At 45.8% G+C, this 15,090-nt stretch overlaps 1 protein-coding gene across 3 annotated transcripts in view; it reads right to left on the reverse strand.

Moving 5' to 3' along the window:
* Positions 1–2,577: 2,577 nt before the first annotated feature.
* Kbtbd12 (kelch repeat and BTB domain containing 12) overlaps positions 2,578–15,090 on the reverse strand; it is a 77,676-nt gene continuing 65,163 nt past the window's right edge. For all 3 annotated transcript variants that reach the window (XM_034511306.2, XM_076940086.1, XM_076940087.1), the window contains exon 6: positions 2,578–5,003. In XM_034511306.2, coding sequence (XP_034367197.1) covers positions 4,810–5,003 — 194 coding nt within the window. In that variant the 3' untranslated portion in view covers positions 2,578–4,809. The remainder of the gene's footprint in view (positions 5,004–15,090) is intronic.

Here is a 15,090-nt window from a genome sequence, read left to right on the forward strand (position 1 = left end):
TTATGGGAGTTTAATAGGTATGGCTACTGGGGGGTTCTGGGAAAAATGTGTTTCTAGGTACTGGGAGCTAACACAAATGGGGATGGGCTAGGAGGTGGGGGCTGAAGGTGTCTGTCCACAGGAGGGAGGAAAGCAGCGTTTTCCATCAGGATTTGTTTAACCCTCTGCGAAAGGGATAGAGACTGAGGAGAGGCCACACAAAGTAGTCAGCTACAGAGCTAGGGATGAGTCTGGAGGTGGGCTGAATTCGGAGAAGAGGAGGGAGAGTGACTCTCTGAAGCTTGCCCTTCTGCTGGCCTGCTTGCTTCTCTCAAAGGCTTGGCTGATGGGTTCCCAAAGACATGCCTGTTGGAATTGGGGGCTGGGATAAAGTGATGTGTGGGGGTGGGAATTGATTTGTGTGATCTATCCAAGATGGGGGGGGGGGGAGTGGGGAGGAGAGAGGGGAAGGAGAGACCAAATGCCAGCAGAGGCTGAAGATGGTCTGCTACAGAGTTGGAGGTGAGACTGGGGGATTGGATTTGAAGAAGAGAAGGGAGAGGTGAAGATCAGCGGTTAGCCTACCTGCTTCCCTGGCTCGAGTCCCTCCTCCATCTTCTAATTGGCCATTTTCGATAGGAGTTTCCCTGCCTCTCAGGGCCTTATTGCAGGTCCCATATAACAGACTCATACCTCTGATGAGGTAGCAACAGGCTTCAGCATATGGGTTCCTTCTCAGCAAATGCTGGTACTGGACAGCAGCATCTTTCCCAGCAAATGCTGGTACTGGACAGTGCATCTGCTAAGCCCCATCCCCAGGTGCAGCAGGTATGAATTAACTCTTGAGTGCCCAGTTATAGGACCAGAGTCAACTGCCCAGCAAGGACGATGACCTAGGACCCTCCTACCCTTTGAATCTTTACTTCCTGCTTGTGACCCCCTTCTCCCTGTGCTACTGTTAAGAAGCCTTGCGATGGTTCACAAAGTGATGTGAGATGTTGATTCACAAAGCTGGAAAGGCCCAGAGCTGGGCTTTTCGGGATAATTTAATTCAGGTATTCTGCATTGTGACCTGGCTCTCTCTGCCCATGTTCCCCCTTCTGCTATACAAGTATATATGTATAAAGTATATGTTTATCTATGAGTGGCTCCTAGTGGATGTGAAGTTGCCCCCAGCCAGCTCCCAGCACCCCTGCTCTTAGAGCCCTTCTGGGGAGTGAGGTGTCCTAAGACTTCTTGTAGTGTAGGCAAGCAAGGCCCTAGGACACATGCTGTCAATACCCAGGCATCTGTATTAATATCCCTGTCATTGGCCAGGGAAAGAGAAGGTGGAGAAATCAGATATTTACATATTTGTGTGGATTCTTGTATGGGCAACATAAAGGATTTGGGGTATGAGGCAGAGAAATTGTTCCCTTACCACCATCATATCTGTGCCAGAACTTGTATATATTTTGTTACATGGCAAAGAGGAACTGAGGTCACCACTGGCCAGTAGGTTGCTAATCAGTTGACCTTTAATAAGAAATCTCCTGCATCATCCAGGTGGGCCAATTTAATCATAGAGTCCTGAAAAGCAGAAGAGAGAAATGAAGGTGTGAGCCTGGCCATGATTCTGGAGATGGAAACAGAGGACAGGGCCTCAGAACAAGATAGGAGGCAGACACAGGCAAGAGGCGCCAGAAAGGTCACAGCCACGCCACACAGATTTTAGCTTGTTGAGATGCACAAGAACTCTTAAAGTTCAGACCTGTATAAGGTAAGTCTGTGTTGTTTTAAGTCTCTGAATTCAATATAACTTGTTCTGCTGAGGTTATATAGTAACCCAGGAAATGTGGGCTCTTGGCTACTTAGCTGAGTTTGGCTTTTGCTCCTCATGAGATGAAACTTTATAATTGGGAGTAGAGGTGCATGCAGGTAATCAGGAGGCAGAGGCAGGAGGATTGCCGAATTGAAGCCAGATTGGGCTTAGAAAGACTGTCTCAAAGGGGGGTGAGGGGGGAGGCACCGTGTTTGCAAATCTACTTTGTGTAAAACAAGGAGCCATGAAGAGAAGGGCCAGAGATTGCACTGACCTGGAAACGGGCCACCTGCTGCCCCTTGCCCATTCTCGCCACTGCCTCTGTCCTGATGCTCACTGGCATGACATTTCCTGTTCTGGGAACACCACGTTTACCAGGCACGGGAATTCTCATTCAAGCAAAACTTCCACTCGTTCACAGTATGAAAACCAAAATGCAGGCAATTGTTCATTAGCAAAAATGTATTTTCTAAGTCTGCACTCAGAGCATTTCCTCATTATAAAGTCAGCCCGAGAACAATGCGCCTCCTGCTGAGCACAAACCGAGGCAGTGTGGCTGACAGCTGCAGTCCTTTATCAGCCAGCATCCAAATTACTTCCCCATTGTGTTTTCTCGCTAGGCGTCCAGCAATCCTGAGTCACAAAGATAAGAAGCCCCAATAGTAGACATTTCTAAAAGGCCTTCCCGAGTGTCAGAACACCTTCAATGCCAGTGACGGGTGGCAGGAAGGTCTGTCCAAATGGAATCTCTAACAATAGTTCTCTGGGAGGGCAGCGCGGGTCGGTTTGAATCACAAATAGGAAAAGCTGACAAGAAGCACCAGAGCTGAAAGTGAGCACCAGAACCAGAGAACCTGGACTCTGGATGTAGAAGGGAATTCATGTCAGGCATCTGAGACCTCGGATGTACCTGTCGGGAATAAGCCTGAGAATACTCCCAGCTCCTGCCTCCCTCTGGTGCTGAAACAGTTCTAGGGCATGTCTGCTCCAGGGAGACCAGCTTTGTCCTCCCCCAGCATCCCGGCAAAGCTCCTTTCCAATACAGCAAAGGTGACCTAGCCCAGGATGGCTCTCACAACCAGGTGTTACCTCAGAGATCTGCTTATGGTCTCAAGGACCTACAGACCCCAGGGATTCACCACAGAAGGAACCAAGCACAGGGGAAATTTGAATCACCTTAAACCACCACATCTCTCCCTGTGATCTAAGATTCCCTAAGGTCCCAGGTTCTGTTCTGCACTTTGTCCCAGGAAAGGCTGATCATGGTGACAGTAACATAGCCAGCAGTTAAAACCTGTTCATGGTGTTTGTGTTTAATGTAGTATTTCATTCAGTGTTTTTGTACTCAGTCCAAACACCAACTCTGTAAAGAATGTAGGGTTTCCCTTCCCATGCTGCATATGACGAAGGCAAGATTTGGAAAGTTCTGCTCATGATCCTGGCTGTGCATTCAGAAGAAACACTGCAGCCCATGACCCAGTTGACAAGTAGCTTCTAATATGCCCGGGTGGGTGAACAGGAATAGAGATTCTGGAAGGGGACTGAGAGGCAGAGACCCTCCTTATAGATCTTCTGCCCAGCCTGCCTGGAGCAGCTCTGATTTGCCCTGAGAAAGGGAACCCTCAGATTACCACCCTCCACTGGGGGGCACAATGAGGATATTGAAACTCAAAGTCCCAGACAAGCTCAGAGACCAAGATCCTTAGAAATGCTACTTACTCCAGTCACCCAAAACTAATCCATGTTCCAGATACTGTGACAGGGACTTAGTGGACTTAGGACTCAGAGAGACAGACATGGCCCCTGCTTCTAAGAGTGTAGCTTTCTGGGGGCACACCTGTGCTGGGACAGGGGGCAGAACACCTTGGAGACAGTGGCTCCAGTTTGGCTGAGCCCCCTTCTCCTGTCAGGGAGAGGTTGGAGCTTGGAGAGTGTGCATTAATATAGGGCTGTCTCCTTGCAGGGTCTGCTGGCCTCTGGGACGATCCCAGGGCGTCCACGCTTTTGTGACGTTAGGGAATAGCCACGTAATTGATTTGCTGTGCATCCAGAAATATGAATGGAAGCAAAATGTAGGTTTCTACATGTAATTGCAGATACCTCTAATGTATCTGGGCAGAGCTCACTGCACCATGCTTGGGCTGGGACAAGCTTCCCATACCCCTCCCAGCCAGGGCAGGGATCTGAAGGAAGCAGCAGGTAGCCAATCTGCCTCTTCCCTCCTCATTCAGAGCCTACTCTGACCCTGGGTTCCTGTGTTTAGACATGCTGTGTTCAGCTCCATCGAAGGAAGGTCCTGTACTGCTGAGAGCTAGGTAGAGGCCCTGGGCAAGCTCAGTCTATACACTCAGTATTAAGCCCAAGGGGGCCCCTTCTGTGTCTGGGAATGCTCTGCTCACTGTGGCCCATGGCAACAGGGTTCCAGGCATGAACAATTGTCCACAGGCATGGCCACAGTGGGTACTCCTGCTATATGTAGCTCAGGGCAGTTCTATCAGACAGACTGAGCTGGGGCAACATTCCAAAAGAGATGGCCCCTCTACCCAGGCCCAGGCCTATGCGCCTTCCTCTTTCAGGCATTGGCCACCTAGTTATAACCTTTCTCTCAGTGGTGAATCCTGTGTGCAAACAGTGTGGCCAGGCAGGACTAGATGCCACAGACATGCACCAGCCTTCCTACTTGAGAACCTTTGATGGTTCTTTCCCACAACCTCATCATCAAAAGCACCCATGGGACAGCTTGGCAGTCCTCTTGAGTCCCCGGCTCCTTTGCACTCTCTCCTACCCCCATGAATCCTCACTGTCTGCCCTGCACTGCCATATCTACTTTAGCAGGCTGGGATGCCCCTGAAGGAAGACCCTGTACCCCCAACCCCTGCTACCGCTCAGTGCTGCTTTACACAGGGGCCGCTATGCATGCAACGAGAATGTCAGCGCCACACAGTATGCGTGTTTTGCATTCTGGGCAGCCCGAGCATGGCTGCCAGGCCATGGCTCCTCTAGCTGCAGCTCCTCCAGCTTCGAGTTCCTCATCTCTGCCCTCTGCGGTCACCATCATCCTCGATCAGATCTGAGGGTGGTGGGATGAGGTCTCGGGGGTTCATCCTAGCTACCAGGCAGACGTCATAGCTGTCATGCATGAGGACATTGATGGCCACAACGTTCCACTGGTTCTCCCAAGGGTCCAGCTCCAGAATCTCTTTGGAGATAACCTCATGGCGATCTGAAAGGCAGCAAAGTAGTAAGACAAAAAACAAAACCAAAACCATGGCAGTGTTAAGCTCAGAGGCTGCCGTCACTCTCTCCAGCTGCATCCTCTTTGAGGGCCAAGGGTTAATCAACAAACCACTGAATATGGTACTTTAGGACTGTGAAAGACATATGTCCTGGTAGTACGGCTAGAGAGACAGCTCCGCAGTTATGAGCAGCTCTCTAAGGGGAACAAATTTCAGTTTCCAACACTCAATGTTGGACAGCTCACAACCACCGGTAATTCTAGTTCCAGGGGAGCTGACACCCTCGTCTGGCCTCTGGGGACACCAGACACATAGGCAATACACGTGCATAAAAGCAGATACACATACATACACATAAAATAAAAATCAATTCACCTTTACAATTATTTATTGTATCAAATATTGATGGAATATGTGGCTGTCTCAGGATGGAAGGATGTTCTGATGCCATGGAGCTGCCTTGATCTCTGTGTGCACAGGAGGAAGTATAACCTTGGCCCAGCCGTCGCCTTCCCTGGGCATACAGTTGGACAGATACTGACACTTAGCCAGGATGTGGGTAGGGTTTAGACCTGTCACAGATGCCACAGTGTTCCTTACTGGTGACAGTAGGGGCCCACAATCCTGCAATGGAAAGTTGCAGTGACTTCCAGAAGATACTTCCTGGCCTGAGCTGATGCAAATAGAAGAAGAGAGATGCAGCCACATCTGTCAGGTCTCAGTTCAGGGACATAACCATGTCCCAGAGGTAGGGATGAGGCTCAGCACTCAGGGTCACGTGGTATGCAGTGGGAGGCAGGAGTGAGGGGACATCCAGGCTGCCCTCCAAAACCAGGCGTCTATCTTTACTGTCTAGGCTTTTTGTTTGGTTGATTTTTAATAATTTACTTTTATTTATCTGTATGTGTGTGAGAGAGACACATGTGTGTGCATAGATAAAACCATCAGATCCCCAAAGATGATGTTACAGGTGGTTGTGAGCTGTCTGCAGAGTGCTTGGAACCGAACTCAGGTCCTCTGCAAGAGCTGCAAGGGGTTTTTTTTTTTTTTGTTGTTGTTTTTTTTGTTTTTTTTTTTTTTTGATTTGTACATTTTTTATTGGATATTTTATTTACATTTCAGATGCCATCCCCTTTCCCCATTTCCCCTCCCTAACAAACCCCTATCCCATCCCCCCTTCTCCTTTTTGCTTTTATACAATTTTTTTTTAATGTTAATCTAAGGCTTTGTAAGTTTCGTAATGCTCAATTACAAGATGCCAATACAATCAGAAGTGTAACCCAATACCCAACCTAGATACATCAACTATCTTTGACTGGCGGAGACATGTGAACATCTGCCTCCATGTTCCCACCCCCCTCTTGTCACCTAGCTCCTCCTCTCCTTACTCCTCCTCTTCCTCTCTTTACTCTTCCCACCTTAGCTCCTCCTACATATCACATATCACCCTTCCTGTTAAAACTTTTCTCTTAAAATACAATTAGAGCATAACTATACCAATTTGTGTCAGTAAGGTACAAGATAGACCCAATACCCAGTCCATCATTTTGTTGACTAACCAAAACCTCTGTCATTCCTCCTAACTAAAAGACTTAGTTCTGAACTTGGCTTTTTTCTTGGCTTTAGAATGAATGCCAGCTGAAAACCATCCTCTCAAATCTTTTCTCTCAAAGTAAATAGCCAGGATTGGCTATGAGACTATAAGTCTTCAACCCCATCAGAAATCCAGAATGACTGAGTTAAATGAAATTATGGGAAGCACAAAGCATAGCTTCTAAAACTTAGCCAATTTATAGAGACTGCTAAACCCCTGGACAGTCCCTATATTACAGAACGTTGGAGCATCTGATCTTCAGCCTTCTGGCCCAGGATCATCTGACAGACCTAGTGAGCTGCAAGTGTTCTTAACTGATGATACATCTCTTCATTCTCCTAATATTCTCATGTTGATTTTTCCATGTATTTTAATTATGTAAAGATATTTTAAAATACCTGTTATACTTTTTATAAAACTCTTAACTTTGTTTTTTCTAAAATGTTTTCATGTAAAATATATGAAATATAAACAAATTTTTACATAATTGTCTTATAACTAAAATGTTAATTTTTTAATAGTATTTTTAAAGAAAAATTTAAAAAATCACAGGTTTTCTTAGAAAAAAATTCTTTTAGCATAAAAGGGAAACCCTTTGGACAACACTTTAGCCTAATATTGGTTCTGGCCAGCAGGTGGCAATAAAAGCAAAAATTCAAAATGCTGGCTTGCCTGTTTTATTTAGTCCTTTACTCATTTAATATTCAGTCACTGGAATGAGGATTCCTAGAACCCAGGGCCCCACACATGCTAGGTACTGAGCTACATTCCCACCCGGAATACTTTTCTAAAAAATGAAGCTATTTAATCTCCAAGCATTTGTCCAGTCTCGTTCTTCTATTCACTAGGCTATACATCTGCTATAAGCCCCTTTTTTGTTGGACAATGGGCCTCAGTGCACATCTGTCAAGCCACAGCTGGTTTCTGGGGCAGGCTGCCTCTTCCTAGAAGGGCAACCTGGTGGTCATGTGTCCCTCCATGCAACTATGGCTGATTGCTCCTCGGTGGGTATGGATTCACCAAGGAGAGGTGCAGGAAGTGGGCTGGGTCTCCACATTCACTCTTCCTGAGATTTTAACCTGGAGGGGATGAGTTAAGTCATGTGTGACTGAGAATTGTGATTATCCAGATTGGCCCCTTAAAAAAGTCATTGACCCCTTGTGTACATCAGGCCAGAAGGTTCAAAATGGATTATACAATACAGGGAGAATGAAACACAGAAACCATCAGTAGGAATGCACATAGGACAAGCTCTGTGGAGCCTCAATTGCCCAGGGATGGGGAGTTCAGACAGGCAGGCATATTGCCCCTCCTCACTCAGATATTGGTCTCCCACTAGAGATCCCCACAGATGCAGTCAGTACTGAATTGACAACAGAAGACTAAAGACTACCAGGTAGAAGTCAGCAGAAGAAGAAGTGTTAGGAGTGAGGGGGATAGGATGTGAACTCTGGAAAGATGGGCTAGGCCTCTGGTGTGCTTGGAACACGGAGATCAGGAACTGTTCTAGTCTGTTCTCAGGCAGGGTGGATCCCTGTGCCCCACACCCTTCTAATCCAGTGCGCAAAGTGGCTTGAGGGAGCATGCGTGGCTTACATTGAGAGAGACTTCTTAATGCAGAACCAGACTAGACAGACATATTTGGTGAATCCTCCCTTTGGAAAGTGGGTGACTTGGGACAAAGTATCTTTGCTCCATGCCTCTTTTTCATTCTCTGTAATGTTGGCCTCGGAGGATGGACTCAAGGGTCATATGAATGACTGTAAGCTATAGGTGATCTCCAAGAGCAGTGCTGGCACATGCCAAAGACAGGCTGACCATGAACACTCCAACCCTCCACACCCACTGCTTCTGCATCTGTGAACCCAACCAACCTTGGATGCAAACTATGCAAAGAAGGCGCTGCCTCTGTGTGAGCATGCACAGTGTTTCTAGTGTGCTAGCTCATACATGAAGTATGGACAAAATCCTTAGAATGTGGGTCATGACTCCACATGTGCCAGTTGTGAAAATTCTGGCAGCAACAAAAGTTCTATAAATGCCCAAAGACTAGGAATTAGTTCAAAATCAAATGTGTGCTGTAGTTGAGGCATTCTGGCAGTGTTCATGTGTGTGGCACTGTGCCCTCATGGCAGTCTGGTTCTAAACACAACACTGACAGTTGATCTGCCTTCACCACACCAGATTTGGTTTTCAGTGCCTGAAACATCTCAGCCCAGATTCAAGTCTGTGTACTGCGTCTTAGAAACTGTAGATTCGAAGTGGAAACTTTAAAAAGGGTTCTTTGGAGAATCAGTTGTGTTGGATGGTGTGTTGCTGGGGTAAACACGTGAAGGACTGTTTTTCTGAAGTAGACACAAGTGAAAGGCTAAGGCAGACTTGTGAAGGAATGTTTTGCTGAAGCAGACACAGGAGAGAGGATGTTCTGCTAAAGCAAGCATGTGAAAGGACACGTGATGGAGGATTCTTTGCTAATGACACACATGTATTGGCCTGTCTTACATTGTGTAGTTGAGCTTCATTTGTCAGGACTCCATAAAGAGAAACACACCAAAAAACTTCTGGCGGTGTGCTGAAGTTTGTTGCTGCTTCTAAGGACTCCTGCTGATTGGATGCATGTCACAAGGCAAGGCCTGTGCTGAGGCAAGGCACATGGAGGACACGTGATGTTTGCAGGGTATAAATAGGACTTGGCAGAGTGACAGAGACAGAGCTTGGCTTGCTGGTACAGCTAGCTGTGCAATGCCTGTGGATCTCTTGTCTTGGCTGATCTCCGCTCCCCTGAGAAAGGCACAGCTGAGAGCTTCTCCTGGTGTTCCTGTTGGTCCCTCCTGCTGCCTCAAGCCAGGGCTGAGGCCTGGCTGTCTCTGCTAGGTTGTATCACTGCTGTTACTAACCCAACTCTACCGAACTGCTGGTGTATTCGTGAAGTGTCTGTGAGTGGATTGAGCTACCACGGCTGACCTGCTCCAAAGAACCTTTCTAAACAGGTCCACTTCCCTGTATCCTTTCTTTCCCACTACCTCTGGTGGGTGGTTGGCTATAATGGAGGTTAAAGTGTTTAAGAACCATCATTAAAAACAGGATTTGTAAAAATTTAAATTTATATAGGGTTTTTCTTTTGGTTTGTTTGTTAAAATCTTGTCTTTTATCTTTTCCTTTCCTTCTCTTTCTTTCTTTCCTCCTTTTCTCCTCCCTCCCTCCCTTCTTCCTTCCTTCTTTTTTGAGACAGGGTTTCTGTATATATCCCTGATCCCTGGCTATCCTGGAACCCGCTATGCAGACCAGGCTGGTCTCACAAAGATGTACCTGGCCCTGCCTCCTGAATGCTGAAATTAAGGCATGCATCGCCACACACAGAAACGTCCAGGCTTTTGCTGCACACACAAAACTTCTGCTCATTTCTTTAATCTTTAAGGATTGATTTATTATGTGTATTGTGCACCACATATGTGCCTGGTGCCTGTGGAGGTCAGAAGAAGGTATTGGATGCCCTGGAACTGAAGTTACTGACAATGTAAGCTGCTCTATGGGTTCTGGAACTCAAACCCAGGCTTTCAACAAGAACACAAGTACTCTTTTGTAACCAATTCTGCGGGCTAAAATTTCTGCTCTTATAGAAAGATAATTGTGTTGAGGTCTGGTCTATTGCTATGTATCGTACTGCTAAATTCTGTACCTGAAGGTCTAGGCCTATGAGTGAATTCTCGCGTTTACAAGCCTTCGTTGCGCAAACCTTGTTCCTTAATTTAAAATTATTGGTTAAATAAAATTGGCAACAGTCAATTACTGTTAGGGATTAGAGGTAGGTGGGTTTTGAGTTACCAGGTTGGGGTGGAGAAGAGAGGAAGAGAGGAGAGACCATGAGGAGAGAGGGAAAAAGCCAGGAGAAGCAGCAAGTATCTGGGGTATACTGCTGGGAAGACATCCAGGCAAGCAGTTAGGAAAGATTAGTGGGTGACCCCTAGCAACCTGCCAAAGCCAATAAATAAGACTCATTCATTTGTAAGCTAGTCATGGCTAAGACTACATTGGTTATACTACAGAATTGTTTAATTTGGAGTAAAAGACTTGCTATTTTCCTCAGTATATAAGACTCACACCCATGTATGTCTCTGGGTTGTGTTGTTGCACTATTTGATTTTTAAAGTGGCTGCTTGATTTGGTAACGTGAATTTCATTTTAAAAAAGTCATTAACTAGACTTTGGTTTTGGGTTAGGACAGAATTTCCAGTTGGTTTCAGAAATGGCCTTAAACATACTTCTGCCACTGTGGTCGATGTATTTATGCAAAACAGCACTCTTGGCATTGAGGAAAATAAAATTTGAATATTAACTGCAAAATGTTGAAGATGTGCTGTGTGGTGATTAATATTGCCAGCCGTCCTGACAGGATCTAGAGTCAACCAGGAGAAAATCCACTGGGCGTGTGAGCAAGGGAGTTCTTACACTGGGCTGGCTGAGGCAGGAGGATCTACTCTAACCGTGGGCAGCATCATCCCGCAGAAGGGAAGAGTGAGCTGAGTGCCGGCAGCCATCTTTCTGCTTGCTGACTGCAGACAGTGCCTCACACTGCTGCTGCCCCGCCGTCTCTGCCTTCGCTGCCTTTCCTGCAGCCTGAACTGGAGCCCAAGCAAACCCTTCCTTCCTTAGTTGCCTTTTCAGGCATTCAATCTCAGTTGTCAGAAAAGTAACCAGTGCTCTCAGATACTCACTGGGGCAGGCAAGAAAAGTAACCAGTGCTCTCAGATACTCACTGGGGCAGGCAAGAAAAGTAACCAGTGCTCTCAGATACTCACTGGGGCAGGCAAGATTTCATTCTTCATACAAAACCAAACAGCAAATTCCCTTTTACCTTTAATAATAGATGATAAAATTTTACGTATGCTAACGAAGTGTTTTAAATAAATGTCTTTATGAGTTGTTTTAGGTACATTCTGAGTTGTGTATCTATCCCTAGGGTTGGGTAAACTTGAGGGTGAAAAGGGGCTGCAGAAAGTGGAGGAGCAGTCCTGGTGTAAGGCTCACAGATGTGTGCAAACTGTGCAAATTGTTACTTGTCATATAAGGCCTTGAGCATGTGAGGAGCTGAGCAGCCACAGGAGTCTGCAGCCCAGCCACTCCCCAAGGATGCCAATAGAAGAATAAAATGGATGCCGAGGGAAAAAGTCTAAATAAACCAAAACACTCATTTGTCCTTTGCAGATTAAAAAAAAAATCACTGTTTTGAGGGTCACACAGATAGGTGCTATGTCTCAGTTTCCCATGTGCTGTATAGAGCACATATGATGTGGGTGGTGATCACATTAATGTGTAACTTTCAGAGATCTGGAGGCCGCTGACTGCCTGTTGGAGTTGGGCTCCTGGGTTCAGCAGCTTAGGCACCCAGAGTCCTTTGGTTTCTCACCTACTCTTCAGTACCTGATGTCCTCCTGGCAAGAAGATGCTTGCTCACTAGTCATTCCTGCAAAGGCCTGCATCTCCCTTTGAGGAGCAGCCTGCTCCCCTCCAGGCTGGTGCTGACTCCTTTCAGCCTCAAGATGGAGCCCCACTACAGCGTTGTCTGTATTCCTGATACACATGGTCTGTCTCATTCCCATTACCTCCATGCCAAAAAGACCCACAGCATAGTCATTACGACTGTTAGTCAGCCTCTGTCACTGTGACAAAATACCCAAGGCAAATAACTTATAAAAAAATTAAAAGTTTACTTTGCTCACGGTCTTTGGGGTTTCATGCATGGTTTATAGGGTAGGGGCCGATGGTGGAGGAAGCTATTCACTTCCTGGCAACTGGGAAGGCAGGGTCTTACAGTCTCCTCCAAGGGTGCCTGAGGCTCTGGTACCAAGACTGAAAGACCTACCCATAGGCCTTATACATCCTAGAGGTTTAATCATCTTCCTGCATCACCAAACTGAAGACCAAGCCTTTGGCTTACAACTTCTGGGGCACACTGCAGATTCAAGTAATACAAAGGACACAGAGGTACAGGTCTCAGGGACACACACCTGAGAAAAGAGTCCAACACTTGGGTTTGCTGCCTTCACATATAGATGTCCTGACTTTTTCTTTGTACTTTAGATTGTTTCTCCTTTTGGTGGTGTTGATATCACCTTTCCATGCTTTGCTTTCTGAATTCTTTCATCTTCTCATATTGTGTGTATGTGTGTGTGTGTGTGTATGTGTGTGTGTGTGTGTGCTTGATATAGTCCTGGATGGACTAGGACTATGTAGCCCAGGCTGGCCTTAAACTGACAGCAATTTTCTGACTCAACCTCCAGGTACTGGGATGATAGGTCTGTGCCATGGTGCTTGATTATCTTCTCATATTCCTTCATGTAGAAAGCAGAGATGTGAGTTCCACAAGCCATCTCCCCTGCTGGCTGGTGTCTTCACTGTTAGTGTGGCCAGATCTCCACAGAGTTACAGTGCTCCCCAATTTAATGTTGTTGAATGGTTTACGAGCTGTAGGTTTCTTGAGACTTGGGGGTTGTTTTGTCAGGCTTTTGGGGTAAAGAATTTCTGTATTCTAATGACTGCCTTCTTCTTCTTCTTCTTCTTCTTCTTCTTCTTCTTCTTCTTCTTCTTCTTCTTCTTCTTCTTCTTCTTCCTCTTCCTCTTCCTCTTCCTCTTCCTCTTCCTCTTCCTCCTCCTCCTCCTCTTCCTCTTCTTCTTCGTCTTCATCCTCTCTCTCTCTCTCTCTCTTTCTCTCTCTCTTTCTCTCTCTCTCTCTCTCTGGGGTATATCCGATGCTTTTTGTTTACTACCATGAGAACATCTAAAGAATTCTTATTTTTCAAACTGGAGGAATTTTTGGTTCAAACAATTAATTTAGAAGTTGTCCTACTGAAAGAATAAGAAGAAGCTGGATGCATTGTGTCTTAATCAGGGTTTCTGTTGCTATAATGAAATACCAGGACCCAAAAGCAAGTTGGGAGGAAAGAGTTTGCTTGACTTACACTTCCATATTTCTGTTCATCACTGAAGGAAGTCAGGACAGGAATTCAAACAGGGCAGGAACCTAGACACAGGAGCTGATGCAGTGGCGATGGAGGGGTGCTGCTTACTGGCTTGCTCACTATGGCTTGCTCAGCCTGATTTCTTTTTTTTTTTTTTTTAATTTTTAAAATTTATTTATTGGATATTTTATTTACAATTCACATGTTATCCTCTTACCCATCATTCCCCCCCTCAAAGAACCTCCTATCCCATCCCCCTCCTCCTGCTTCTACCTACCTATGTTCCCCCACCTACCTCCCCCCCCCACCTCCTCACCCTCGAATTCCCCCACACTCGGTGTCCAGCGTTCATGGGACCAAGAATCTCCTCTCCCACCTATGCCCAACAAAGCCATCCTCTCTTACATATACAGCTGGAGCCATGGGTCCCTCCCTAAGTGCTTCCAGGCTGGTGGTTTAGACCCTGGGAGCTCTGGTTGGTTGGTATTGTTGCTCTCCTCATGGGGCTGCAAACTCTTTTAGCTCCTTTAGTCTTCACTCTAACTTCTCCATTGGGAACCTCTTGATCAGTTCAATGGTTAGCTGTGAGCATCTGCCTCTGAATATGTCAAGTTCTGTCAGCCTGCTTTCTTATTGAACCCAGGACCACCAGCCCAGGGATGGCACCATGCACAATGGGCCCTCCCACATCAGTCACTAATTAAGAAAATGCCTTGCAGCCAAGTCTTATGGAGGCATTTTCCCAAATAAGATTTCTTTTTTTCAGATAACGCTAGTTTGTGTCAAACTGACATAAAGCTATCTAGGACACAGTGGTACAGAGGATGAGGCAGGAGGATCTATGCAGCCCAGGCATTCAGTACCAGCCTGGGCAGAGCAAGACCTTGTCTTTTTATTTATTTATTTATTTATTTATTTATTTATTTAATTTTTAAAAAATTTTTTATTTTATTTTATTTATTTATTTATTTATTTATTTTTTGTTTTGTTTTTTTGAGACAGGGTTTCTCTGTGTAGCCTTGGCTGTCCTGGAACTCAGTCTGTAGACCAGGCTGGCCTCGAACTCAGAAATCTGCCTGCCTCTGCCTCCCAAGTGCTGGGATTAAAGGCGTGCGCCACCACTGCCCGGCAAGACCTTGTCTTAAAAAAATTAAAAAAAAAAACAGAACAATAACACATGATTATTAATATAAGGACAAATACTTTCAATTGTGCAAGGTTGTCTGATGTAAATAAAATAACTATTAATGGGCACTAGTAGGTACATTAGCTGTTGAGATAATCAATTGGTCCTTTGAACAACTATCTAAATAACATTCACTCATTTCTCCATTCATAGGGAAGGCAACCGGTCCAGACAAGCTAATTAACTTGCCTAGTGGAACACTGCTGTGAGCGAGCTAGAGAGTAAGATCAGTGAGTTTAATCACAGAAACACAGAACCCTGTGCCAAACAAGTAAAAGTACACACCCACCCAAACATTTCTAGAGTGTGTACATTAATTAACCATGGCTTAGGGT

Source organism: Arvicanthis niloticus, chromosome 9, assembly GCF_011762505.2.
Source record: "Arvicanthis niloticus isolate mArvNil1 chromosome 9, mArvNil1.pat.X, whole genome shotgun sequence".
Taxonomy (NCBI): Eukaryota; Metazoa; Chordata; class Mammalia; order Rodentia; family Muridae; genus Arvicanthis; species Arvicanthis niloticus.